Below are 26,711 nucleotides of genomic sequence, written 5' to 3'. Positions count from 1 at the left end.
CGGGAGCTGACCTGTTAACAATTCAGGATCTCTCAGCCAGTTGTTTAATCGCCTGTAACTTGAAATCCGGCACGGTGGGAGCATTTACATCATAGAAATTGACAAAAGTCATATAGGAGGACTTTAATTTTATTCCAGAGAGTTCCTTTACTGCATATGGATTCCGGGGCCATGAAAAGGCAGAGAAAACCAGAGAGCAAGAACCACCAGGCAGAGAAGACAAGAAGATATGGGCGTCCTAAGGCCCTGTCTGGGGTCCTCGGGGGTTCCCCTTTCTCTGTTTCACAAACACAGCATTGTGCTGGAGCCGGCTCCTGAGCTGCTCAACCTCAGAACTAAAATGGCCTCGAGCCAGGTGTGGTGGTGTGTGTCTGTGGCCCCAGCTACATGTGAGGCTGAGGCATGAGGATCCCTTGAGCTCCGGAGGTCGAGGCTGCAGTGGGCCGAGATTGTGCCACTGCGCTCCAGCCTGGGTGACAGAGCCAGACGTTGTCTCAAAAAAAAAAAAAAGCCTCATATCTGCCAGCTGCTACACACTTCCTTCTCGCAGAAGCACAGCTAGGGTTGGTCAGAGACTTTATTGGAGGACACAGGAACCAGAAGGGGAAAGTCCCAGGTGTCCGTGGGGTGCATCTCCCCTTGGTCTGAGGTGTCCAAAATGCAGTAGGTGGCGCTCAGGCATCAGTCCCCCATAGGCAGCCACAGGGCCTTGGTCCGCGCCGCTCGCAGTCCCAGCTCTGGGCCTGCCCCCTCGGCCTCCTGGTCCCAGGCCCGCGGGCAGCCCCTGCTCGCCCACACCGGTTTGAGGTTTCCTGCTGAGGCCCACTCCACAAACTGGGAACCCTGAGGCGGGGAGAGATGGGGGTGAGCACTTCTGCGGGCTTGTTGTTAAACACCTGCTTCCTCCACGATGAAGACTATTAGTGACGAGGGGCTTCAGGCTGGACCCAGGCTCTGCAGCTACAATGCCCAGCTCCTCCCAAGCAAAACTTCCAGATGATAGGGAAAAGCATTTGACCCAGTGGTTAGGGAATTTCCTCTCCCTTAACAGCCCATGTTGAAAGGAACGGACTCCAAGGCTCTTGTCAACAAGTTCACATCTGTTACCAACAGGAAGTTTAAGAGAGTGGACGGTGGGGTGCAGTTACTCGCTCCTGTAATCCCAGCACTTGGGGTGGCTGAGGCGGGAGGATCGCTTGAGTTCAGGAGTTCGAGACCAGCCTGGACAATATGGCGAGACCCCGTCTCCGTTTAAAAAGTAAAAATTGGTTGGGCACAGTGGCTCACGCCTGTAATCTCAGCATTTTGGGAGGCTCAGGCAGGCAGATCACACGAGGTCAGGAGTTCGAGACCAGCCTGGCCAATATGGCGAAACCCCATCTCTACTAAAAAAAACCCCAACAATTAGCTGGGCATGGCGGTGCGTGCCTGTAGTCTCAGCTACTTGGGAGGCAGGAGAATCACTTGAACCCGGGAGGCAGAGGTTGCAGTAAGCCAAGATCGTGCCACTGTATTCCAGCCTGGACGACAGAGTGAGACTCTGTCTCAAAAAATAAATAGATAAATAAATAAATAAATAAATAAAAGAGTAGATTCAACCAGTTGTGCTGGCTCACACCTGTAATCCCAGCACTTTGAGAGGCCGAGGCGGGCAGATCACTTGAGCCCAGGCGTTCAAGATCAGCTTGGCCAACATAGAGAAACCCGTCTCTGCAAAAGAAAAAAATTAGCCAGGCATGGTGGTGCACACCTGTGGTCCCAGCTACTCAGGAAGCTGAGGTGGGACGGTGGCTTAAGCCTGAGAGGTTGAGGCTGCAGTGAGGTATGATTGCATCTGGGTGACAGGGTGAGGCTCTGTCTCAAAAAAAAAAAAAAAAAAGTGTAGACTGTGGGCCTCCAAATCTAGGGTGTGGTCCTTAGCAACAGGCTGTCCACTCAGATGAGGTCTTTGGGCTGGGCAGCTCTCAGGCCCTTGTTGCTAAGGTCAGCCTCTTCCTTAGTAACTGGAGTCCTAAGGGCGGGGCCTCCAAACCTTGTTGTCAAGGAGTTTCTCCCCTTAGCAACAGGCGTTCTAAGAGGGCGGGGCTGTGTTTCCAGAAAAGGAGGAGCCTGTTTGAAGTTTGAGATGCCAAAGATGGCAAAACAGAACAAAGAGCACCTGGGCCGATCCGAAATACCACATGGCCTGGACGTCCTGGTGCAAGGCCAGGCAGCGGGTCAGATGGTCCTGGTCTCCTGTCACCACGTTGGCCAGGCCTGCTGGGAACAGGGTGGCCATGTCCTAGGGGATGGAGAGAGTGGGAGGGTTGGGAAGGCCGTGGGGGCAGGGCAAGCAGTGGGCATTCAGGGGGTGGCCACGGGAGGGAATGGGACGGGGGGGTCATGGACGAGGAAGCCCCAGGCCTGGGGTGAAGAATGGGCACTGGGTCCCCAAGGAGTGAAGGTTTGGATGCTGGGGCTGGGGGCAGCGTGGGTACCACTGAGGGTGTGGTAAGAGCCAAGCTCCTGCTGACTTTGGGGCACCTTTTTCTGCTGCCCTGAGGCTACGGGGAGGAGAAGCAGGAAGGCAGGGGGCTATACCTGGCAGACCTCCAGGGCCAGCAGAGGACAGGCCGCGCTGGGCACCATGACCACAGTGTTGCCGTAGGCCAGGGCAGGAGCCAGCAGGGACACGAAGGCAAGCAGGGGCCACTCGTCCGGACACACCACAGCCAGCACACCCAGCGGCTCCCGCAGGCGCAGCACAGGGCCTCTCAGCCCCGCCACCTGCAGGGACAGGCGGGTCAAGTGTGGCGCAGGGGAGCCCCGCCCACAGTAAATGAGAGATCCAGTTCCTCCATCTTCTCCCCAACACTTGGTGTTAGCCCAGACCGCAGCATTGCGGAAGCCCCTGCCATTTCGCAGATGCTGCTCAAAGTGAATCATTCCGTGGGGGTTCGGGCGGTGAGAAACATCCTGCACAACCGCCTTTTCTTTTTTTTTGAGACAGAGTCTCTCTCTGTCGCCCAGGCTGGAGTGCAGTAGCGCAGTCTTGGCTCACTGCAACCTCCACCTCCTGGGTTCACGCCATTCTCCTGCCTCAGTCTCCTGAGTAGCTGGGACTACAGGCATCTGCCACCATGCCCGGCTAATTTTTTTTTTTTTTTGTATATTTAGTAGAGACGGGGTTTCACTGTGTTAGCCAGGATGATCTCAATCTCCTGACCTTGTGATCTGCCCACCTCGGCCTCCCAAAGTGCTGAGATTACAGGCGTGAGCCACTGCGCCTGGCCTATTTTCTTTTGTTAAAAATAAATATGGTGTTGGGGGGTGAGAGGCAAGGGGAGGGAACTTAGAGGACAGGTCAATAGGTGCAGCAAACCACCATGGCATGCGCATCCCTATGTAACAAGCCTGCGCGTTCTGCACATGTATCCCAGAACTAAAGTAAAATAAAAAAAAAAAAAAAAGAAGGCCGGGCGCAGTGGTTCACACCTGTAATCCCAGCACTTTAGGAGGTCAAGACAGGCGGATCATTTGAAGCTAGGAGTTCAAGATCAGCCTGGGCAAACATGGCGAGTCTCTTGTCTCTGCAAAAATACAAAAACACCCAGTCATGTGTGCTGGTGTGTGCCTGTGATCCCAGATACTCAGGAGGCTGAGGTGGGAGGCTCACTTGGACCCCGGAGGTTGAGGCTGCAGTGAGCCATCATCGTGGCACTGCACTCCAGCTGGGTGCCAGAGGGAGACTAGTGCCAATACGCCCAGCTAATTTTTCTATTTTTTGTGGAGACAGGGTTTCACTGTGTTGCCCAGGCTGGTTTCAAACTCCTGGCCTCAAGCGACCCACCCACTTTTGCCTCCCAAAGTGCTAGGATTACAGGCGTGAGCCACCATGCCTGGCCAGGTGTGTTTTTTTTTTTTTTTTTTTTTTTTGTGACACAAGGTCTTGCTCTGTCACCGAGGCTGGAGTGCAGTGGCACGATCTCGGCTCACGGCAACCACTGCCTCCTGGGTTCAAGCAATTTTCCTGCCTCAGCCTCCTGAGTAGCTGGGACTACAAGTGCCCACCACCATACCCAGCTAATTTTTTGTATTTTTAGTAGAGACTGGGTTTCACCGTGTTGCCCAGGCTGGTCTCGATCTCCTGACCTCGTGATCCACCCGCCTCGGCCTCCCAAAGTGCTGGGATTACAGGCGTGAGCCATCGCGCCCCCAGGTGTTTCTTCAGAGCAATTCGAGAACCGCCTAACAGCCTACTAAATTGATTTTAGGGTCCAGGAATGGGTCGCTATCCATCATCTGGCGAGCACTACTCTACGAGGCGGGTTGTGTACCCACTCACTGTACAGATGAGGGATTGAGGTAGGGAGAGGTGAAGCCACTTGCTGATGATCCTGCCGTGGAAGGCGGTGGGGCTGGGCCCGAATTCCAAGCCTGGCTTATCTCACAGCCTCTGGTCTGAGCCCCACCCCACCTGCCCAGCTCGCCCACGTGCCCACAGACCCTTCACCTGCAGGGTGTGGCCTTGGGCCTGCGCCCGGGCCCCCCATGCCCGAAGTCGCCTTGCACTCAGCTCCACCTCCGCCTCCGCAGCCTTGAGCTCCACTCCCTGCCTCTCTAGCCTCGAGGCCAGGGTAGACTTCCGGCGCTCCAGTGCAGCCGCCAGGGCCCACAGCAGGGATGCCCGGGCTCCTGGGGACTGGCCTGCCCAGCTGTGGGCAGACAGTGCACAGTGGGGGTCAGCATCCTGGTCTTGGCTCTCCTGACACCCCACCTCTGTCCACAGCCCCTACCCTGGGGCCCAGCCTCCCAGTGCACCAACTGCTGGGGGCAGGCTCCCCTCTGCCACACCATGACCCTTGGGCTTTCCCGTGTGACCCCTTACCCAGGGAAAGCCTGGTGAGCGGCCTCCACAGCACCTCGGATGTCCTTGGCTCCACCCTCAGCCACGTAGCCATGGAGGTTGCCAGACGAATCCTGGATGGGCCTGGAGCTTCGGGCCCCCGGAGCCTGGAAACGGCCCCCAACGAAGAGCCCATAGGGGGGTGCTGGGCTGGAGTAGGGTGGGACATGAGGAGGAGTCCTGGGGCCTCAATCTGCTCAGACCCTATGCTCTACCCCACTGGGAAGACCGCCTCGGCTCCTGTGAGCCTCTGGGGCACACCAAACCCCTGTTCCCATGAGCCTCTGGGGGACCCTAAAGTCCTGCTCCCATGATTCACTGGGGGACCCTAAACTCCAGCTCCCATGAACCTCTGGGGGATCTTAAACTGCTCCCATGAGCCTCTGGGGAACCCCAAATTCCTGCTCCCATGAGCCTCTGGAGGACTCAAGTTTCTGCTCCCATGAGCCTCTGGGGGACCCCAAACCCGTTCCCATGAGCCTCTGGGTACCCTAAACTCCTGCTCCCAGGCCAGGCGTGGTGGCTCACGCCTGTAATCCCAGCACTTTGGGAGGCCGAGGTGGGCAGATCATGAGGTCAGGAGATCGAGACCATCCTGGCTAACATGGTGAAACCCCATCTCTACTAAAAATACAAAAAATTAGCCAGACGAGGTGGTGGGCGCCTGTAGTCCCAGCTACTCGGGAGGCTGAGGCAAGAGAATGGCGTGAACCCCAGGAGGCGGAGCCTGCAGTGAGCGGAGATCGCGCCACTGCACTCCAGCCTGGGCGACAGCGAGACTCCGTCTCAAACAAACAAACAAACAAAAAAAACTCCTGCTCCCATGAGCCTCTGGGGGACCCTAAACTCCTACTCCCATGAGCCTCTGGCAGACCCTAAACTGCTCTCATAAGCCTGTGGGGCACCCCAAATTCCTGTTCCCATGAGCCCCAGAGGACCCAAAGCTTCTGCTCCCGTGAGCCTCTGGGGGACCCTAAGTTCCTGCTCCATGAGCCTCTGGGGGACCCTAAGCTCCTGCTCCCATGAGCCTCTGGTAGACCCTAAACTGCTCCCTTGAGTCTCTGGGGGGACCTTAAACTCCTGCTCCCATGAGCCTCTTGGGGGACCCCGAGTTTCTGCTCCCATGAGCCTCTGGGAGATACCAAGCTTCTGCTCCCATGAGCCTCTGGGGACCCTAAACTCCTGCTCCCTTGAGCCTCTGGGGGACCCCAAAATCCTGTTCCCATGAACCTCTAGGGGACCCTAAACTGCTCCCATGAGCCTCTGGGCGACCCTAAGCTCCTACTCCTTCTGCTCCCATTAGCCTCTGGGGGACCCCAAGCTCCTGCTCCCATGAGCCTCTGGAGGACCCCAAGCTTCTGCTCCCATGAGCCTCTGGGAGATCCCAAGCTTCTGCTCCTATGAGCCTCTGGGGGACCCCAAAATCCTGTTCCCATGAACCTCTGGGGGACCCTAAACTGCTCCCATGAGCCTCTGGGCGACCCTAAGCTCCTACTCCTTCTGCTCCCATGAGCCTCTGGGGGACCCCAAGCTCCTGCTCCCATGAGCCTCTGGGGGACCCCAAGCTTCTGCTCCCGTGAGCCTCTGGGGGACCCCAAGCTCCTAGACCCATGAGTTTCTGGGAGAGCACAGACATTCGTGGGGCAGAGCTGAGAGTCTCAGCAGGCCTGGGGTGGGGAAAGTGTGAGGCTACAGTGTGGTACTCAGCAGGACTATGAGACGGCTTGGACGGACCTCGCGCCAGCCCTCCAGTCCACGGGGAAACAGGCATCAATTCCCCTCTCCCCGTTCACACTCCCAGACCACTGGCCCCCAACGACTCACCTGGGCCTTATTTCAGGCCCAGCCGGCAGGGTTGAGGGAACAGCGAGGCCAAAGGTGTCATAGTTCAGGTTCTTGGAGAGGCAGGACAGCCGGGCAGGGGTCCCTGAGGGCCGCAGATACTCATACAGCCCCTGTGAGGGGGACAGTGTCAAGAGGATGCAAGGGGCACGTGAGGCCGGGTGCAAGTGTCAAGGGCACGGGACGGGGTGGGGGCTGGTGACGGGGAGGGGATGTGCTCACGTCTGGGCCCCCGTGCCAGGAACACCCACTCTCCTTGCAGCCGCCTGTGGGCACCGAAGGGTCTCTGAGGCCGTGGGCGTTGATCCAGACAGTGCCCACCTGCAGCCTGTGGGGAAGATGGAGATATCCGACAGAGGAAAACAGACAGTGGCAGGCTGGGAGAGGGGTGAGTTAAAGGCGCGGGGAGCGACCCAGAGAGAAGGGAGATGAAGACGGGAAGAATGAGGAGAGGAGTGGTGCCCGGGCCATGCAGACTGACCCATAGCCCAGCTCCAGCGCCTGCCCCAGCCTCTCGCTCCACACACTGGCGCTGCCCCCGCGGGGCGTCCCGTTGGCCACCAACAGTGCCTCCTTGGCTGTGCGGAAGGGGGAGGCCACGACCACAGGCCACGGCACCTGCAAGGGGTGACCGGGAGGCTCAGCCCTCCAGGGCCCACCCACCAGGGAAGGAGCCTAGAGCAGGCAGCAGCCCCCACGCCCAGGTCACACGGTCACCCCAGGGGCTTCCCCAGGCACGGAGCTGCTGCCCTTGGCTGGCGGTGGGTAGGAGCTCTGCAGCCTTAAGGGTCTCACCTCCACCTGGGCACATGGGGAGGCTGGGGGAAGGTTGGAGACCAAGGTTGGGGGATAGAATGGGCGTTCTGAAGGCACATCGCCAGCCTGGAACACCTAGGGAGAGAAATGATCTAGAAGTCGACTTCTAGTCCCTTCCTGCTGAGACCGAGGACTCCAGGCCCCCAGCCCCTCCTCCCTCAGACCCAGGAGTCCAGGCCCCCAGCCCCTCCTCCCTCAGACCCAGGAGTCTAGACCCCCAGCCTCTCCTCCCTCAGACCCAGGAATCCAGGACCCAGCCCCTCCTCCCTCAGACCCAGGAATCCAGGCCCCAGCCCCTCCTCCTTCAGACCCAGGAGTCCAGGCTCCCAGCCCCTCTTTCCTCAGACCCAGTTGTCCACGCCCAGCTCCCTCCTCCCTCGGACCCAGGAGCTGGGTCTCCAGGCCTCTCCTCCCCTGACACCCTCAAGTCTCTGCCCCCTGCCTCACCTGTGCCCCCTGGCTCTGGGCCTCATGCACAAAGCGCTGGACCAGGTCACATGCGGCAGCCCCCCGGGCCCCCATGTCCACGGCCCCATCCAGCCCTCGGCCACTCCGAAGCCGCCCCATCCGCTCCTGCAGCCGTCTCATGGCTTCATCCCACACAGACTCCTGGATGAGGAGCCTGAGGCCACCCTGTGAGGAAAAGCGGCATCAGGCGATCACACCATTGCACTCTAGCAAGTTGGTGATCTGAAGAGTGAAGACAGAGGCTGGAAAACTAGGGACACGGACACTCAGATGAATCAACAGAGTCCTAAAGAACAGAGAGGCCGGATGCGGTGGCTCACGCCTGCAATCCCAGCACTTTGGGAGGCCGAAGTGGGTGGATCACCTGAGGTCAGGAGTTTGAGACCAGCCTGGCCAATATGGTGAAACCCCGTCTCTACTAAAAATACATAAATTCGCCAGGCATGGTGGTGCCCACCTGTAATCCCAGCTACTCGGGAGACTGAGGCAGGAGAATCACTTGAACCCGGGAGGCAGAGGTTGCAGTGAGCCGAAATCGCGCCATTGCACTCCAGCCTGGGCGACAAGAGTGAAACTCCGTCTCAAAATAAATAAATAAAATAAAATAAAATAAAATGAAGAGAGACTCAGGACCCCGAGGACTGGAGACAGACACCAACAGCCTCCAGGGTATGAGGGGACAGGAGTGCACGGGTCTCACCGGGCCGCGGTCAGACCAGGCGGCGTCCACAACACCCTCCACGGCCGAGTCTATGTCCGCTGTGTCCGTCAGCAGCAGCAGTGACTCCGTCCCCAGCGCCAGGCCCAGCTCCGCACACTCGCCCGCCAGGCTCCGTCGAAGGGCACGCCCTTCCTAGGGACCCCCCCCAGTTCAGCCGCAGGAGGAGCCTTGCAGCCTCCAGCCGTGTTCCACCACAACCCCTGTCCTGAAGGTACCTCCAGGGCTCCGCAGAAGGCCACCTTCTGAATTCCAGGCTGGGAGGCCAGGACGGGCACCAGGGAGACAGGGCCACTGATGACATTCACGATTCCTGGGAATGGGCCTAGCTCCCCTGACAGCTGGGCCAGGAGGAGGGGCGTCGGGGAGGCTGGGGGCACGAGGGCCACCACGGTGCAGCCTGGGGAAGCGGAGCAGCTCAAAGACTCAGGAGTCCAGGCCCCAGCCCCTCCTCCGACAGACTCAGGAGTCCAGGTCCCAGCCCCTCCTCCCTCAGACCCAGGAGTCCAGGCCCCCAGCCCCTCCTCCGACAGACCCAGGAGTCCAGGCCCCAGCTCCTCCTCCCTCAGACCCAGGAGTCCAGGTCCCCAGCCCCTCCTCCCTCAGACCCAGGAGTCCAGACCCCCAGCCCCTCCTCCCTCAGACCCAGGAGTCCAGACCCCAGCCGCTCCTCCCTCAGACCCAGGAGTCTAGACCCCAGCCCCTCCTCCCTCAGACCCAGGAGTCCAGACCCCAGCCGCTCCTCCCTCAGACCCAGGAATCCAGACCCGCAGCCCCTCCTCCCTCAGACCCAGGAGTCCAGACCCCAGCCCCTCCTCCCTCAGACCCAGGAGTCCAGACCCCAGCCCCTCCTCCCTCAGACCCAGGAGTCCAGACCCCAGCCCCTCCTCCCTCAGACCCAGGAGTCCAGACCCAAGCCCCTCCTCCCTCAGACCCAGGAGTCCAGACCCCAGCCCTTCCTCCCTCAGACCCAGGAGTCCAGACCCCAGCCCCTCCTCCCTCAGACCCAGGAGTCCAGACCCCAGCCCCTCGTCCCTCAGACCCAGGAGTCCAGGCCCCAGCCCCTCCTCCGACAGACCCAGGAGTCCAGGCCCCCAGCCCCTCCTCCCTCAGACCCAGGAGTCCAGACCCCAGCTGCTCCTCCCTCAGACCCAGGAGTCCAGACCCCAGCCCCTCCTCCCTCAGACCCAGGAGTCCAGACCCCAGCCCCTCCTCCCTCAGACCTAGGAGTTCAGACCCGCAGCCCCTCCTCCCACAGAATCCTTCCACAGAGTCCAGGCCTCCAGCCCCCTTGTCTCTCAGACTCTGGAGTTTGGGCCCCACAATCCCCTCCTTTCTCAGACCCAAGAGTCAGGACCCCCCAGGCCATCATTTACCCACAGCCAGGGCAGGGCAAATCCTCCACATCATCTCAAGGAAGGAGAATGTGGGTGGCAGGATGAGGCCAATTACTCCTGTAAGAAAAAAATGAGGCGAGAGGATCCCTTGAGGCTAGGAGTTTAAGTCCAGCCTGGGCCACATGGTGAGACCCCATGGCTACATTAAAAAAAAAAAAAAAAAAAAAAATGGCTGGGCGTGGTGGCTCACGCCTGTAATCTCAGCGCTTTGGGAGGCCGAGGTGGGCGGATCACCTGAGGCGGGAAGTTCGAGACCAGCCTGACCAACATGGAAAAACCCCATCTCCACTAAAAATACAAAATTAGCCAGGCGTGGTGGTGCATGCCTGTAGTCGCAGCTACTTGGGAGGCTGAAGCAGGAGAATTACTTGAACCTGGGAGGTGGAGGTTCCGGTGAGCCGAGATTGCACCACTGCACTCCAGCCTGGGCAACAAAGAGCGAAACTCCAACTCAAAAAGAAAAAAAAACCCAAAAAACTAGTCAGGCGTGGTGGTGCATGGTTGTAGTCCCAGTTACTTGGGAGGCTGAGGTGGGAGGATTTTGAGCCCAGGAGGTCGAGGTATCAGTGAGCTATAATTGCACCACTGTACTCCAGCCAGGGTGACAGAGAAAGACCCTGTCTGAAAAAGAAAAAAACAAAAACAAAAGAAAAAGAATGAGGGGACCGGGTGCGGTGGCTCATGCCTGTAATCCCAGCACTTTGGGACGGCAAGGCAGGTGAATCATCTGAGGTTAGGAGTTTGAGACCAGCCTGACCAACCTGGTGAGACCCCTCTTCTCTAACAAAAATACAACAATTAGCCAGGTGTGGTGGTGGGTGCCTGTAATTCCAGCTACTCAGGAGGCTGAGGCAGGAGAATCACTTGAACCCAGGAGGCGGAGGTTACAGTGAGCTGAGATCGCGCCACTGCACTCCAGCCTGGGCAAGAGCGAAACTCTGTCTAAAAGAAAAAGAATGAAGGGACTGGAGCTAGCACTGCTGGGTCATGTGGGAGCACAGGGCTAGGGTCTCCAGGGTCTCACCCATGGGCTCCCAGCCTGCCAGTGCCTCCTCCTGGGTGGATGCCTGGATTGCATAGTAGTGGAGCAGCTGCTGGGCCAGCTGGACATCCCCCTCTCGAACCTCTCGAACAGCCCGCCCAGTCACCAGGGATTCCAGGGTCCACAGCAGCCGCTGGTGCTTCTGGATCACCTTGGCCAGCCTGTGGAGAAAGCAAGAGGGTGCTCATTTTCCAACGGCCCTCAGCCTCACAGAGTCCTGGGCTGCTCCTATATACCTGGACTACAATCCCCATGAGCCCCTGAGGCAGCCCCACCTTTACCTGAGGCAGAGGGCAGTGAAGATTTATGAGAATTATAGTCCTGGAAACACAAACCCTAAGGATGCTGTGTAAAGGTCTTGGCTGCCGGAAATCCCTGAAGCTTTTGGGAAATTGAATCTTAGCTTCTAACTCAAGTGCATTTTGGGAAATGGAATTTTTGTCTCTAGCTGCCCCCAAAGCAGCTAGGAAATGGATTTAGGGGCTTCACCAGCCCCAGTGAACTGCTGAGAAATGGAGCCCCAATGCGCTCCAAGAATGTGGTGGGAAATAGAGGCTTTGCTGCTTCTAGTCCCAGTGAATAGTGGACAACGGATGCATGTTTCGGCCACTACTGCCTCCAGCACATACTGGGAATCTGAGCTTTAGCTGCAAATTAATTCAGTGGGATCTTGGGAAATAGCCTTTGTTCCCATGGTCTCGAGTGGATGCTGGGGGTCCCCGCCTCCCGGGGTCCACACCTCAGCTGCATCACCTGGTCAGGTGCTGGGCCCGGACGACGCCAGGCTGCGCACTCCAGCTCTTAAATGCCATCCTGGCTGCCTCCACGGCTGCAGCCACATCCTCAGCTTGTGCCTGCAGGCAACTGGCCAAGTTCTCTCCTGGGGAGAAAAGTGGGGGGACTCAGACGGGAGGAGTAGCCCATGTCATATCTGGAGGGGGCTGAGATTTTTGGAGCCTGGATCAGCCCAAGGGTGTAAAGCTGGTCCCCATTCTCTGCTGGGTCATGGTTATGATCACCTCCAGAGCAAGGAAGAATTTTCAGACAGCAGTCTCACAAAGCCTCCACAGAGACCCGGCACCATAATTAGGGTGACTGGTTTCAGAAGGAACCAGACATCACAGCCCCTCTCCCACCACCAGCTGCTTCCTGCCCTCAGGGCCCTAGGCAAGGGGAATGGGTGTTGGTGGGTAGGGCTAGAGGGCACAGATACCTCCCTTCCACTAATGACTGGGGGACATCTCGTACCTGTGATGGGATCCTGGCAAGGCACTGAATTCCTGTGTTCAGGCTTTAACCACTTCCCATTCACACAGTGGCCCAAGCACCGGTCCTGGGTGTCCAGCCAGGCCTGGGGGAGGTAGAGACAGTTTGGAAAGGGGTTCGGGAGGAGCTGAGGCAGTTCAACCCCTACCCAGAATCCTCTAGGAGGGGACATCTGTCTCCCTCTGCCCCATCAGCTAATTCTTTTCCTCCTATTGCTTTAAAAAAAAAAAGTTTGTGGTAAAATACAGCATTTCAAAGTGTACAGTTCAGCAGTTTAGTGGCATTCTGTGCATTTACAGTGTTGTGTAACCATCACCACTCTAGTTCTAGAAGATTGTTTCTTTTTTTTTTTGAGACTGAGTCTCGCTCTGTCACCCAGGCTGGAGTGCAGTGGCACAATCTCGGCTCACAGCAAGCTCCGTCTCCTGGGTTCACGCCATTCTCCAGCCTCAATCTCCTGAGCAGCTGGGACTACAGGCGCCCGCCACCACACCCGGCTAATTTTGTTTTTGTATTTTTAGTAGAGACGGGGTTTCACCATGTTGGTTAGGCTGGTCTTCAACTCCTGACCTCAAGTGATCTGCCTGCCTTGGCCTCCCAAAGTGCTGGGATTATGGACGTGTCAACATCTTTAATTCATTCAATTAGGGTCTCAACTGAGTCCTTGGGCTGGTGCCACAACAGTGGCGCCTATTTGGAGTCCACTTTGGGAGGCCAAGGTGGGCTGAGCCTAGGTGTTCAAGACCAGCCTGGGCAACATGGTTGAAAGCTCATCTCTACAAAAAATACAAAAAGTTAGCCGGGTGTGGTGGTGAGTGCCTGTAGTCCCAGCTACCTGGGAGGCTGAGGTGGGAGGATCACTTGAGCCCAGGAGGTGGAGGCTGCAGGAAGCCAAGATCACGCCACTGCACTCCAGCCTGAGTAACAGAGCAAGGCTCTGTCTCAAAAAAAAAAAAATTTTTTTTTTTAAATTTATTATTATTATACTTTAGGTTTAAGGGTACATGTGCGCAATGTGCAGGTTAGTTACATATGTATACATGTGCCATGCTGGTGTGCTGCACCCACTAACTCGTCATCTAGCATTAGGTATATCTCCCAATGCCATCCCTCCCCCCTCCCCCCACCCCACAACAGTCCCCAGTGTGTGATGTTCCCCTTCCTGTGTCCATGTGTTCTCATTGTTCAATTCCCACCTATGAGTGAGAATATGCGGTGTTTGGTTTTTTGTTCTTGCGATAGTTTACTGAGAATGACGATTTCCAATTTCATCCATGTCCCTACAAAGGACATGAACTCATCATTTTTTATGGCTGCATAGTATTCCATGGTGTATATGTGCCACATTTTCTTAATCCAGTCTATCATTGTTGGACATTTGGGTTGGTTCCAAGTCCTTGCTATTGTGAATAGTGCCGCAATAAACATACGTGTGCATGTGTCTTTATAGCAGCATGATTTATAGTCCTTTGGGTATATACCCAGTAATGGGATGGCCAGGTCAAATGGAATTTCTAGTTCTAGATCCCTGAGGAATCGCCACACTGACTTCCACAAGGGTTGAACTAGTTTACAGTCCCACCAACAGTGTAAAAGTGTTCCTATTTCTCCACATCCTCTCCAGCACCTGTTGTTTCCTGACTTTTTAATGATTGCCATTCTAACTGGTGTGAGATGGTATCTCATTGTGGTTTTGATTTGCATTTCTCTGATGGCCAGTGATGGTGAGCATTTTTTCATGTGTAAAAAAAAAAAAAAAAATTTTTTTTTACTGCATCTCACTCACCACATCTCCTCCATATTTCTTTCTTTCTTTTTTTTTTTTTCTGTGTGTTTGAGACAGAGTCTTGCTCTGTCGCCCAGGCTGGAGTGCAGTGGTGTGATCTCTGCTCACTGCAAGCTCCGTCTCCCGGGTTCACGCCATTCTCCTGCCTCAGGCTCCCGAGTAGCTGGGACTACAGGCGCCCGCCACCACGCCCGGCTAATTTTTTTGTATTTTTAGTAGAGACGGGGTTTCACTGTGTTAGCCAGGATGGTCTCGATCTCCTGATCTCGTGATCTGCCCGCCTCGGCCTCCCAAAGTGCTGGGATTACAGGCGTGAGCCACTGTGCCCAGCCTTCTCTTCCATATTTCTTTCTCATCCTGGTCACATCTTCCCTGCTGCTAAATCCAAAGCACACTGCTCACTTTCTCCTTCTACAGACTCCCCTAGCGTCTCTGATGTCACATATTCCTGATTTTTCTCTTACTGGCCCTTCTTTCCTTTTTTTTTTGAGACGGAGTCTTGCTCTTGTCTCCCAGGCTGGAGTGCAATTGTGCGATCTCAGCTCACTGCAACCTCCGCCTCCTGGGTTCAAGTGATTCTCCTGCCTCAGCCTCCCAAGTAGCTGGGATTATAAGCGGCCGCCACCACGCCCAGCTAATTTATATATTTCTTTTTTTTTTTTGAGACGGAGTCTGCTCTGTCGCCCAGGCTGGAGTGCAGTGGCACAATCTCGGCTCACCGCAAGCTCCGCCTCCCGGGTTCACGCCATTCTCCTGCCTCAGGCTCCCGAGTAGCTGGGACTACAGGCGCCCGCCACCACGCCCGGCTAATTTTTTTTGTATTTTTAGTAGAGACGGGGTTTCACCGTGTTAGCCAGGATGGTCTCGATCTCTTGACCTCGTGATCCACCCACCTCGGCCTCCCAAAGTGCTGGGATTACAGGCGTGAGCCACCGCACCCGGCCTAATTTATATATTTCTAGTAGAGATGGGTTTTTACCATGTTGGCCAGGCTGGTCTCGAACTCCTGGCCTCAGGTGATCCACTCGCCTCGGCCTCCCAAAGTGCTGGGATTACAAGCATGAGCCACTGTGCCTGGCTTCTCCTTTCTCTTTAAAGGAAAAAAGTTACTTAGAAGTTCCAAACTCAAACGCCCACAGGGAAAGAGACATCTGTGAGAAAGTCAGGAGTATTTGAACATGAACTGGGCATCAGATGACATTAAATAATGACTGTTGGCTGGGCATGGTAGCTCACATCTGCAATCCCTGCACTTTCCCACGCTGAGACGGGAGGATTGCTTGAGCTGAGGAGTTTGAGACTAGTCTGGACAGACACAGCAAGACCGCATCTCTAAAAAAAATAAAAATAAAAAATTTGCCAGTCATGGTGATGCACACCTGTAGTCTCAGCTAGTCAGGAGGCTGGGTAGGAGGATTGCTTGGGCCCCAGAGTTTCAGGCTGCAGTGAGCTATGAACGCTACTGAACGCTAGCCTGGGCGACAGAGTAAGGTCCTCTCTCAAACAAACAAACAAAAAACAAAAAGAATGACTTAATGTTAAGTGTGGTAACAAACCATGGTAGTTTTGTAACAAAATAAGTCCTTATCTGTTAGAAGAAAGGATTCAAATATTTATAGGAAAATACTGTGACATCCGAGATTTGTTTAAATTACTCCAAAGAAAATACAGAAGGAAACAGCACTGGGATAAATGTTGATGATGGTTGAAGCAGAGTGATGGGTAAATAGGAGTTCAAAATAAATGCTAATTATTCTGTGGAAGTTGGAAAGTTTTCCCCCAAAAGAAAAACAAAATTCCAAAAGAATGTCCGGAGGGTTCCAGGAGGCCTGAGAAGAGGGCCTGGATGAGAAGAGGAGCTTACAATTCATGGAAAAGACAGGAGCTATTGGTTCCAGATGACTTTTGTCAGGGAAGTTGAGCCAAATGTTGACACATTTTGGAATTTTATTTTCAAGAGGACCTCCCGGATGTTTACATGGAATCAATTGTCCAGCATTTCACATTAAAAAAAAAATAAAGTTCAGGCTGAAGAAAACATGTTTGTTGGTTGAGTCTGGCCCAGAGACTGTATGGTTGAGAACTTTGCTGGTGTAGGCAAGACCATGGGTCTGAAATGCAAGGGCTCAAGTCCAAGTCTCAGCTTCACTTTTTATGTTTTATTTTTATATTAATGGAGATAGGGCCTCACCATGTTGCCCAGGCTGGTCTCAAACTCCTAGGTGCAAGTGATCCTCCTGCCTTGGTCTCCCAAACTGCTGGGATTACAGGTGTGAGCCACTTGCCTGGCCTCAACTTCTTTTTTTTTTCAGGGGGGACAGGGTCTCATTCTATCACCCAGGCTGGAGTTCAGTGGTATGATCACTGCACCTCCCAGGCTCAGGTGATCCTCCCACCTCAGCCTCCCGGGTAGCTGGGACTACAGGTGTGTGCCGCCATCCTCGGTTAATCTTTCGTTTTCTGTTTCCTTTTTTTTTTTTTGAGATGGAGTTTTGCTCTTGTCGCCCACACTGGAGTGCAGTGGTGTGGTCTTGGCTCATTGCAACCTCCACCTCCTGGGTTCAAGCGATTCTCCTGCCTCAGCCTCCCAAGTAGCTGGGATTACAGGCGCCTGCCACCACACCCAGCTAATTTTTTGTATTTTTAGTAGAGATGGGGTTTCACCATCTTGGCCAGGCTGGTCTCGAACTCCTGACCTCATGATCCGCCCACCTCAGCCTCCCAAAGCGCTGGGATTACAGGTGTGAACCACTGCGCCCAGCCATTTTTGTATTTTTTTTTGGAGACAGAGTCTTGCTCCATTGCCCAGGCTGGAGTGCAGTGGTGCAATCTCAGCTTACTGCAACCTCCGCCTCCTGGATTCAAGCAATTCTCCCACCTCAGCCTCCCAAGTAGCTAGGATTACAGGCAAACAGCACTACGCTCAGGTAATTTTTGTATTTTAGTAGAGACGGGGTATCACCGTGTTGGCCAGGCTGGTCTCGAACTCCTGACCTCAGGTGATCCGCCCACCTCGGACTCCCAAAGTGCTGGGATTACAAGTCTGAGCCACCATGCCTGGCCCAGTGTTTTGTATTTTAGTAGAGACGAGGTTTCACTATGTTGCCCAGGCTGGTCTCAAATTCCTGAGCTCAGACGATCTGTCCGTCTTGGCCTCCCCAAGTGCTAGGCTGTGCCAGAGTTCTGATCCAGTTCCTTCCACTTGGACCATTTCTCTGGCCTCCTGCCCTCCCCCTCAAAGAAGCCTAAGCTCCTCTCGCCTGGGTGCTGGGGGACCCTGGGGGATCATGAGAGCCCCGTGAGGGAATTCTGAGAGTGCCTGGGGAAACGACAGAAAGTTCGAGGCGCCCTACTTATTTGCAGGAACCCCACGAGGGTTCTGGGGTCCTCTGAGGGATGATGGGAGTCCCAGGGAGGTTCTGAGGACCCCCAGGGGATCATGGGACCCTCACGAGGACTTCAGGGGTTCCTGAACAATCATGGGAACCCTATGTGACATTCTGAGAGCTAGAGAGATCATAGGAGCACTGTGAGGGTATTGTGAGGGGCCATAAGTAATTACAGGAAGTCCTGATGTGGCTGGGTGCTGTGGCTCATGCCTGTAATCCCAACACTTTGGGAAGTCGAGGTGGGTGGATTACTTGAGGCCAGGAGTTCGAGACCAGCTTGGCCAACATGCTGAAACCTTGTCTCTAGAAAAAGTACAAATATTAGCTGGGAGTGGTGGCGTGCGTCTCTGGTCCCAGTTACTTGGGGGGCTGAGCTGAGAGGATGGCTTGAGCCCAGGAGGTTGAGGCTGCAGTGGTGTGATAGCGCCACTGCACTTCAGTTTGGGCGACAGAGTGAGACCCTGGATCAAAAAAAAAAAAAAAAAATACAACTCCAAACCGGAAGTCCTGATGTATTCTAGGCTCCTGAGAGTTCCCATAAGGTCACATGAACCCCACGAGTATCGAGGGGTTCTATGGGATCACGGGGGCTCCATGGAACTTCTGAAGCTCTCTGGGTAATAAAAGGGATGAAGGGAGTCCCTCAGGAGGTCTGGGGTGCTCTGGAGGCCCATGGAAGCCATAGGATATTTTGAAGAGTCGTGGAAAGACAATGGGGGTTGTGGGTCACCGGAGCCTCACAGGAATCCTAAGAGGTCTGGTGGGTGGCGTCAGGTTCTGAGGGGACCCTGAGGAATCACGAGAGCGTCTAGAGGAGTTCAGGAAAACCGCAGAAACACCACGAGGAGTTCAGGATCAAGAGGCAAGAGAACCACTGGGGAAGATGGGAACAGACTAAAAGGCTGCCACCGCCAAGGCTCAAGGGAGCGTCTTACAGGGCGCGATCCTATTGGGCGGCGGGAATCACGGGGACTGAGAGAGGCGGAGCGGCTGAGCTACCGCAGTGGATGACGGGACTCCGCGCGAAAAACCGGGCGCCCAGGCCCGGGGAACGCAGTGGGCAACGCCGGCTGGGCAGGCTCTCACCAGTGCGCATGCGTGGCTCTCCGGCACCGGTCCGTACTCCAGCGAGGTGAAGATCTCGCGGGCGCGGGGCCCTGCACGCGTCGCAGCCATAGCCTACCCGGAACGCTTTCCGCGAAGACTGCGGGGCGCTCTGTGTTAAGGGGAACCTTGAGGTCCGAAGAGCGACACCTCCCGTTCCAGCCCAAAGGGGCGGGTCTAATGGGAATGGGGTGGGGCTTGAAGATACAGAGAGCAGCCACGCCCACGCTTTTTGCCTTAGGACCCGATGGCCCCGCCTACGTCCCCCACGGGGAAGCGTATTTAGGAGCATGCGCACTGCTTAAAACGGGGAGGAAGGGGAGCCGGCGATGTAGGTACTTTGCGAATAGTTAGGAGGGCTCTGGATTTAGAAGGATCGGCGTGGCCGTGCACGATGGCTCTTGGCTGTAATCCCAGCACTTTGGGAGGCCGAGGCGGGCGGATCACCTGAGGTCGGGAGTTCGATACCAGCCTGACCAGTATGGTGAAACCCCGTCTCTACTAAAAATACAAACATTAGCCGAGCTGTGGTGGTGCGCGCCTGTAATCTCAGCTACTCAAGAGGCTGAGGCGGGAGAATCACTGGAACCCAGGAGGTGTACATTTCAGTGAGCCGAGATCGCGCCACTGCACTCCAGCCTGGGTAGCAAAGGGAGACCTGTCTAAAAAAAAATAGTAATAAAAAAAAGGGGTCGTCCTATTGATGCGTCTTCCCAGTGTTTTATAGTAGCAGGAAGTGCACGTTTTATTTGTTTTACCTTTTATTTTCTTGAGACAGGGTCTCCCTCTGTCGCCCAGGCCGGAGTGCAGTGGTCCGATCATGGCTTACTGTCGCCTCGACTTTTCGGGTTTAAACATTACTCCTGCGTCAGCCTGCACAGTAGCTGGGACTACAGGCACATGCCATCAAGCCTGGCTAATTTTTTTTTTGTAGAGACAGGATCTTGCTATGTTGCTCAGGATGGTCTCGAACTCCTGGGCTCAAGCGATCCTCCTACCTCGGCCTCCCAGCCTCAAAGTGCAGCTTTTAGTTCTAATTATATTTACTAGGGGTCTAGATCTGGACCTACTAGGATCTAGAGCTGGCAGGAAGTGATAATTCAAAGATAAAAAGGGTACCTTTTAGGATGGACATTGAGATTAAGGTTTTGAAAATGCAACCTTCACTGCAAAGTAAGGGGGCCAGTTTTGGTTGTGGAAAGAGTGTAAGTCTGGCCCTTTTTTTTTTTTTTTTAAAGAGATGGGATGTGGGACGTTATCTCGTTGTATTGCCCAAGCTGGTTTCGAACTCCTGGACTCAAGCGATCCTCTTGCCCTGGCCTCCCAAAGTGCTGGGACTACCGGCAGGAGCCACAGCGCCCAGCCGGAAGTGTGGCTTTCATAGATACAGGAAGTGTGGCATTTAGGGATCTGCCTTGGGGTTTATTTTTGATTGATGCGAGGGGCGTGGCTTGTCGATAACGCGATACTGGCTTGTCGATAACGCGATACCAGCTTGTGAATGAACATTGGGGTACTCGGAAGTGTGGCGTACTCCAGTCCTGTGTTTACGGATAGACCGGAAGTGTGGCTTCATTTACAGTCGGCACGTAGGATGGAGAGTAGTGCATATAGAGACACATGTTCCCAACGGATTTGACGATGGTGTTCGGTCTTGAATGGAATTGTAGTCTTAGGCTAGTCTTAGGTTTTTGAACAGGATAGTAGGTATCCGGAGTCGATTGAGGGCCAGAGCAGGCACTGGGGTTCAGATTCTGGGCAAAGTTCCCCACGTTGAGGGTCTCGAGGACGCCTAGATCTCTTTCCCAGGGCCATGGCGAACCCGAAGCTGCTGGGACTGGAGCTAAGCGAGGCGGAGGTGATCGGTGCTGATTCGGCGCGATTTGAGGAGCTGCTGCTGCAGGTGCACAGTGACCAGACCCCTGGATCCTTGAGTATTCGGGGATTTTGGCGGGGTGCTCAAAGATGGGACTACAGTTCCCAGAATGCACTAAGGCGGGAACCGGGCCTTGGGGAATTGAGGTTGATGGGCTTCAAGTTTGCTAAGAAATGGGAGTGGGGGGCCGGGTGCGGTGGCTCACACCTGTAATCCCGGCACTTTGGGAGGCCGAGGCGGGCGGATCACGAGGTCAGGAGATCGAGACCATCCTGGCTAACACGGTGAAACCCCGTCTTTACTAAAAATACAAAAAATTAGCTGGGCATGGTGGCAGGCACCTGTAGTCCTAGCTACTGGAGAGGCTGAGGCAGGAGAATGGCGTGAATCCGGGAGGCGAAGCTTGCAATAAGTCGAGACCGCAGCACTGCACTCCAGCCTGGGCGACAGAGCAAGACTCCATCTCAAAAAAAAAAAAAAAAGAAATGGGAGTGGGGTTGGGGTTATTTTTCTAGTTCTCAAAGGAGAAAGGGGACCTAAACCATCTAATTTCTCACGTTATCCACAGCTGTCATGCATAAGAATTGCTCCATTTGAGGAACAAATGAGGGGTCTGATGGCACAGACTCCAAGCCTGGAGGTAGTTTTCCTTTATACAGGCCTCGAAGGAGCTCCAGCAAGCCCAGACAACCAGACCAGAATCGACACAAATCCAGCCTCAGCCTGGTGAGAAAGGACACTGGAGAGAGAGGGACAGGAGACCCAGGGAGAAGACAGAGAGAGGGGGAAGGAAAGAGACACGAAAATAAAGGCCTGGGGTGGGGGTGGGGTGAGCAGACACCCACAGCGATCATCCTAGGACAGAAAGGAGTTGGAGGACAGAGTAGGAGTAGGTAGGGGGCCAGAGAATCAGAGATAGGAAGAGGCCAGGTGCAGTGGCACGTGCCTGTAGTCCCAGCTACTGGGGAGGCTGAGACAGGAGAATTGCTGGAACCCAGGAGGCAGAAGTTGCAGTGGGCAGAGATCGCACCACTGTACTGCAACCTGGGCGACAGAGCGAGACTGTGTCTCAAAAACAAAACGAAACAAACAACAACAACAAAGATAGGAAGAGAGGCTGGGCACAGCAGCTCACATCTGTAATTCCATCCCTTTGGGAGACCGAGGCGGAAGGATTGCTTGAGGCCAGGCGTTCAAGACCAGCCTGTGCAACATAGTGAGACCTCATCTCTACTAAAAATAAACAAAATTAGCTGGGCTTGGTGGGTGCGTGCCTGTAGTCATAGCTACTCACGAGGCTGAGGTGGGAGCCTCACTTGAGCCAGGTGGAAGAGACTGCAGTGAGCCAAGATCATACCACTGCACTCCAGCCTGGGTGACACAGTGAGACCCTGTCTCAAAAAACAAACATGCAGAAAACAAAGAAGAGAGGGGGCCGGGCGCAGTGGCTCACATGTGTAATCCCAGCACTTTGGGAGGCCAAGGCCGGAGGATCACCTGAGGGCAGGAGTTTGAGATCAGCCTGGCCAACATGGTGAAACTCCATCTCTGCTAAAAATACGAAAATTAGCTGGGTGTGGTGGTGGGCGCCTATAATCCCAGCTACTTGGGAGGCTGAAGCATGAGAATTGCTTGAACCTGGGAGGTGGAGGTTGCAGTGAGCCGAGATCATGCCACTGCACTCCAGCCTGGGTGACAGAGTGAGAGTCTGTCTCAAAAATGAAAAAAAATAGGAGTGAGGGATCTCAGAGGTGGGGAGTGGAACAGACCCAGAAAAAGGGGGACAGGGCAAAAGGAAAAGAGACAGAGCCTGGAGAGAATGGATGGGGACTGGGACTTGTGCAGAAAAGGATTGTCATGACTAACCCACTCCCACCAGGTTTCTGCATAAAGACCAACTCCTCAGAAGGGAAGGTTTTCATCAACATCTGCCACTCGTCCTCTATCCCTCCTCCTGCCGACGTGACCGAGGAGGAGCTGCTTCAGATGCTAGAGGAGGACCAAGCTGGGTTTCGCATCCCCATGAGTCTGGGAGAGCCTCATGCAGAACTGGATGCAAGTCAGTGCCCTCAGAGGACCCAGGAGTCTGGCCCACTAGGCCCCTTCTTCCCTAGAACCCAAGAATCCTGGGCCCAGGACCCTCCTCCCTCAGCTCCTGAAGATCTGGCTCCTCGATCTGATTCTTTTCTCTATGGTAGATCTCTAGTGCCCTGGACATCCCACACCTGGGCAGTCCTGGTTCTGCCACCTGGCCAGGCTGGTACTTTTCGATGCCCCACTCCAGGGCTGGGAGGCCTGGGCAGAGTGCTCTTCGTGCATTAGCGGATCTCCTGGCTTTAGTCCTGAGCCCGCTCTCTCCTTTTTTCTTTTCTTTTTTTTTTTTTGAGATGGAGTTTCGCTCTTATTGCCCAGGTTCAGACGATTCTCCTGTCTCAGCCTCCCAAGCAGCTGGGATTACAGGCGTGCTCCATCACACCCAGCTAACTTTTGTATTTTTAATAGAGACTTGGTTTTGCCATGTTGGCCTGGCTGATCTCAGACTCCTGACCTCAGGTGATCCACCGCCTCAGCCTCCCAAAGTGCTGGGGTTACAGGTGTGAGCCACTGCGCCCAGCCTGCGGCTCTCTCTTTCATCCTGTTTTCTCCTCTGCCCTTCTCCCCTTTCTCCATCTCTGTCTTGCCTCACCTCTGTCCCTGTTTCTGCCTCTATATCCTTTTTTCAATATGTCTCTTGAAGCTTTCTGGGACCAAGCTCTAGGCAGTGCCCCGGGGAATAAGGACCTATGAAATGCACATTCCACGTTCCAGAAACCTGCTGTCATGGGTGGGGCTCCAGGAGATGGATGCAGTATCAGTAGGGTGTGATTCACACTGCTTTGGAGGGGGGCACCCAGCACAGCCTTGAGAGGGCTCGTCATCCACATGAAGGGGTCAGGAAGGCTTTCTGGAGGAGAGGGTGTGGGATAAGATTTGAAGGAACAAGAGGAGTTCAGCAGGCAAAGACAGAACAAGGTTCTAGGTAGAGCTGCTCAGAGCTGGGAGAGAATGATTGGATTGGATCAGCCAGTAATGGAGGGTGACTGAAAGAAATTCAGTGGGCCGAGGTTGCTAGAAGAATGAGGTCTTCTCCAGAGGTGGGAGGGGCAGACCACACAGGGTCTCCAACGCCAGGCTTGCGGGGCTCAGACCTTCACTTGGGAGCACTGGGGAGCCAGAGGAGAGCTGTGAGCAGGGGAGGGATAGGGTCAACTCTAGTGACATCACACTGATGGACAGGAGATACGAGGCCGGGGAGGAGGCTGGGCGGAGAGTCCAGAGCCGAAAGTGAGTGCCCAGCTCTCACTTCCTTATTTCTCTGTCTCTGCTTCTTACGGCCGTTGTCCCTGAATGTTTCTTCTCTGTCTGGGTCTGGGCTGTGGGCTTCCTGCTGAGGGCTGGGGGTTCCTCACCCCCTTTTTCTCCCCGCAGAAGGCCAGGGATGTACCGCCTACGACGTAGCTGTCAACAGCGACTTCTACCGGAGGATGCAGGTTGGGGGCGGGGCTGCGGGTGAGGCCTGGGCAGGGGTCTCTCCCCCTACCCTCCCCTCCACCGCCTGTCTTTTCCCCCCTCTCTGTCACCCCAGAACAGCGATTTCTTGCGGGAGCTCGTGATCACCATCGCCAGGGAGGGCCTTGAGGACAAATACAACTTGCAGCTGAATCCGGGTGAGGGGCAGGTCCTGGGCCCTCGGGAAAGAGTGGAGCCGGGAGCGGTTTGGAGAACACCCCTGGGAGAGGAGGGGCTGGCTTGGGCAGGGTGTCCTGGAGTCTGTGCTACTAGGAGGGGGTGGAGTCTGGACGCCCTGAAGGGGCGGGGCCAGGAACATCTCCAGGGGTGGGTTTTATTGGGGCATATCGTGGGACGGGCGTGACTAAGGTGGGCGGGCTTCCTGGAGCCAAGCCTGGGGGTGTGGTCACATCCCAAGAGTCCTGGTAACCCGGTGGAGCCTATCCCGGGAGGCTCTTGGCTGTGCAAGGCCTCCTGAGAGAGCAAAGGGAACCCTGACCTGTACGATGTTTGACGGCGCTCCTGACCCTCAGAATGGCGCATGATGAAGAACCGGCCATTCATGGGCTCCATCTCGCAGCAGAACATCCGCTCGCAGCAGCGTCCTCGGATCCAGGAGCTGGGGGACCTGTACACGCCCGCCCCCGGGAGAGCTGAGTCAGGGTGGGCCTTCGGTAGATCCCCGGTCTGATGTTTCCTCAACGCTCTTGGGAATCCCTCTCTCCATCCTCCCACACTGGGTGATGCCCTGGGGCCCTGGGCACTGAGAGAGGGAGGAGAGAGAACTCCTGACTGGGAAGGCGTCCTGAGGCAATAGGGCTGGTTGGAGGGAGAAAGGGAACAAACAGCACGCCAGGCAAAGACCTGGCAGCTGTGTTCAGCCCTGGACCTTGTTCCTTCTCAGCCCTGAAAAGCCTCACCTGAAACTGTGGCTGGAAGCCCCTGACCTCCTCTTGGCCGAAATTGACCTCCCTAAACTGGTGAGTTTTGCCCGCTGGACCAGAACAGGGGAATGAGGTCTGGAAGGGTCAGGGACTGTCTCTGAGCGAGAGTGACAAGGGGTTGTTGCTGGACTTGTCAGCTGCGTCCTCTCTGCCAGGAGGCCCACAGGCCACCTTCCGGTGCTGTCCTGAGGGCGCCCAAGGGACTGTAAGCGCTCGGTCGTTGAGACTTGTAATTGCTGTCTTCTGCCTCTTCCCTGGGAGATTAGACCCTTCAAATGTAGTTTCCCAGCGCGTGAGGCTACCATGCCTGGTCCAGGTGATCCTCCTGTTGCTGGGGAGGGTGACCTGATTCTGCCACCTCTCCAGGATGGAGCCCTGGGGCTGTCACTGGAGATCGGGGAGAACCGCCTGTTGATGGGGGGCCCCCAGCAGCTGTATCATCTAGACGCCTATATCCCACTGCAGATCAACTCTCATGAGAGCAAGGCAGCCTTCCACCGGAAGAGAAAGGTGCCTGGGGGAGGGGTTTGGGGAAGCTAGGACATTGTGGGGGCCTGGACTCTGGCTCTGGGGGAGGGGGGCTGGGAGCTGGACTTCTGGGTCCTGGATCCTTATTTTCTTTGCTCTGTCTTCTCAGCAATTAATGGTGGCCATGCCGCTTCTGCCGGTGCCTTCTTGATCAGGGTGTCTCCCTGTGCTTCTGAGATGTGGAGAAGAGGCTGCTGGCTTCTCTAAAGTTGAAATAAAAGATTTTTGCCTTTGTTCTGTCTCTGACTGGGTATATGTGGGTGTTGGGAGGGAAGAGGAACATTGGGCTGTGCCCCTCCAGTCCTATAGAGGTCACGCCCCAGCTCAGGCCTCGTCCTTCCCCCTGGATCCTCCCTGAAGCCTCCTGGCCACCAGTCTCCCCTTGTTAGTCCTCCCCAGGCCCCACAGCTGGCCCTGCACTTTCCCTCTTCACAGCCCTCCTGTGGCTACCCAGCCGCCCTGGGAGAAGGTCCAAGCCCCTCAGCCAAGCACTCAAGGCTCTGTGTGATCTGAGCCCTGGGTCATGGCTCACTTTTATGTTTAAAAGACAGGGTCGTCAGGCGCGGTGGTTCACACCTGTAATCCTAGCACTTTGGGAGGCCAAGGCAGGTGGATCACCTGAGGTCAGGAGTTCGAGACTAGCCTGGCCAACATGATGGTGAAACCCGGTCTCTACTAAAAATACAAAAATTAGCCGGGCATGGTGGCACAAGCCTGTAATCCCAGCTACTCGGGAGGCTGAGGCGGAGGTTGCAGTGAGCTAAGATCGTGCCATTGCACTCCAGTCTGGGCTACAAGAGCGAAACTCCGTGTCAAAAAAAAAAACAAAAAAAAAAACAGGGTCTCACTCTGTCATTGGAGTCTCACTCTGTCATTGGAGTGCAGTGGTGCAATCATATAGCTCACTGCAGCCTGGAACTCCTGGGTTCAAGTGATCCTCCCACATCAGCCTCTGAGTAGCTAGGATGACAGGCATGCACCACTGTGCCCAGCTAATTTTCTTTTTTGCATTTTTTTTAGAGATGGGGTCTTGCTATGTTGCCCAGGTTGGTCTTGAGTTCTTGGCCTCAAGTGATCCTCCTGCTGTGGCCTCCCCAAATA

General features: G+C 55.3%; 2 protein-coding genes across 2 annotated transcripts; one reads left to right on the top strand and one right to left on the bottom strand.

The window, feature by feature from the left end:
* Positions 1–111: 111 nt before the first annotated feature.
* On the bottom strand, positions 112–18,986 carry ALDH16A1 (aldehyde dehydrogenase 16 family member A1). Its single transcript, XM_002829553.6, has 17 exons — positions 18,696–18,986; positions 12,417–12,519; positions 11,922–12,048; positions 11,151–11,329; positions 10,106–10,183; positions 8,948–9,129; positions 8,712–8,864; positions 7,991–8,176; positions 7,523–7,618; positions 7,209–7,345; positions 6,950–7,055; positions 6,710–6,840; positions 4,868–5,035; positions 4,493–4,694; positions 2,581–2,766; positions 2,159–2,281; positions 112–843 (listed from the first exon to the last, which is right to left on the bottom strand). Exons 1-17 carry the CDS (start codon positions 18,783–18,785, stop codon positions 682–684), a joined length of 2,409 nt encoding a protein of 802 aa, XP_002829599.3. The 5' UTR covers positions 18,786–18,986; the 3' UTR covers positions 112–681.
* A 1,138-nt stretch (positions 18,987–20,124) lies between these two features.
* On the top strand, positions 20,125–25,844 carry PIH1D1 (PIH1 domain containing 1). Its single transcript, XM_024238108.3, has 9 exons — positions 20,125–20,616; positions 21,249–21,315; positions 22,469–22,648; positions 24,058–24,119; positions 24,215–24,296; positions 24,672–24,801; positions 25,043–25,118; positions 25,449–25,592; positions 25,720–25,844. Exons 1-9 carry the CDS (start codon positions 20,527–20,529, stop codon positions 25,759–25,761), a joined length of 873 nt encoding a protein of 290 aa, XP_024093876.1. The 5' UTR covers positions 20,125–20,526; the 3' UTR covers positions 25,762–25,844.
* Positions 25,845–26,711: the final 867 nt, after the last annotated feature.

The sequence above is a fragment of the Pongo abelii genome, chromosome 20, assembly GCF_028885655.2.
Source record: "Pongo abelii isolate AG06213 chromosome 20, NHGRI_mPonAbe1-v2.0_pri, whole genome shotgun sequence".
NCBI classification, from domain to species: domain Eukaryota; kingdom Metazoa; phylum Chordata; class Mammalia; order Primates; family Hominidae; genus Pongo; species Pongo abelii.
This window is presented reverse-complemented; position numbering and strand designations above follow the sequence as displayed.

Excerpts from the sequence above, each read along its gene's own strand:
- ALDH16A1 (XM_002829553.6), bottom strand. The coding sequence starts at position 18,785 with ATGGCTGCGACGCGTGCAGGGCCCCGCGCCCGCGAGATCTTCACCTCG. Across the intron at positions 6,841-6,949 it reads CCTGGCACGGGGGCCCAGAC|GGGCTGTATGAGTATCTGCG; the intron begins GTGAGCACATCC and ends TCCCCCTCACAG. Across the intron at positions 844-2,158 it reads GGTATTTCGGATCGGCCCAG|GGTTCCCAGTTTGTGGAGTG; the intron begins GTGCTCTTTGTT and ends TCCCCGCCTCAG.
- PIH1D1 (XM_024238108.3), top strand. The coding sequence starts at position 20,527 with ATGGCGAACCCGAAGCTGCTGGGACTGGAGCTAAGCGAGGCGGAGGTG. Across the intron at positions 21,316-22,468 it reads ACAAATCCAGCCTCAGCCTG|GTTTCTGCATAAAGACCAAC; the intron begins GTGAGAAAGGAC and ends CACTCCCACCAG. Across the intron at positions 24,297-24,671 it reads CAACTTGCAGCTGAATCCGG|AATGGCGCATGATGAAGAAC; the intron begins GTGAGGGGCAGG and ends CCTGACCCTCAG.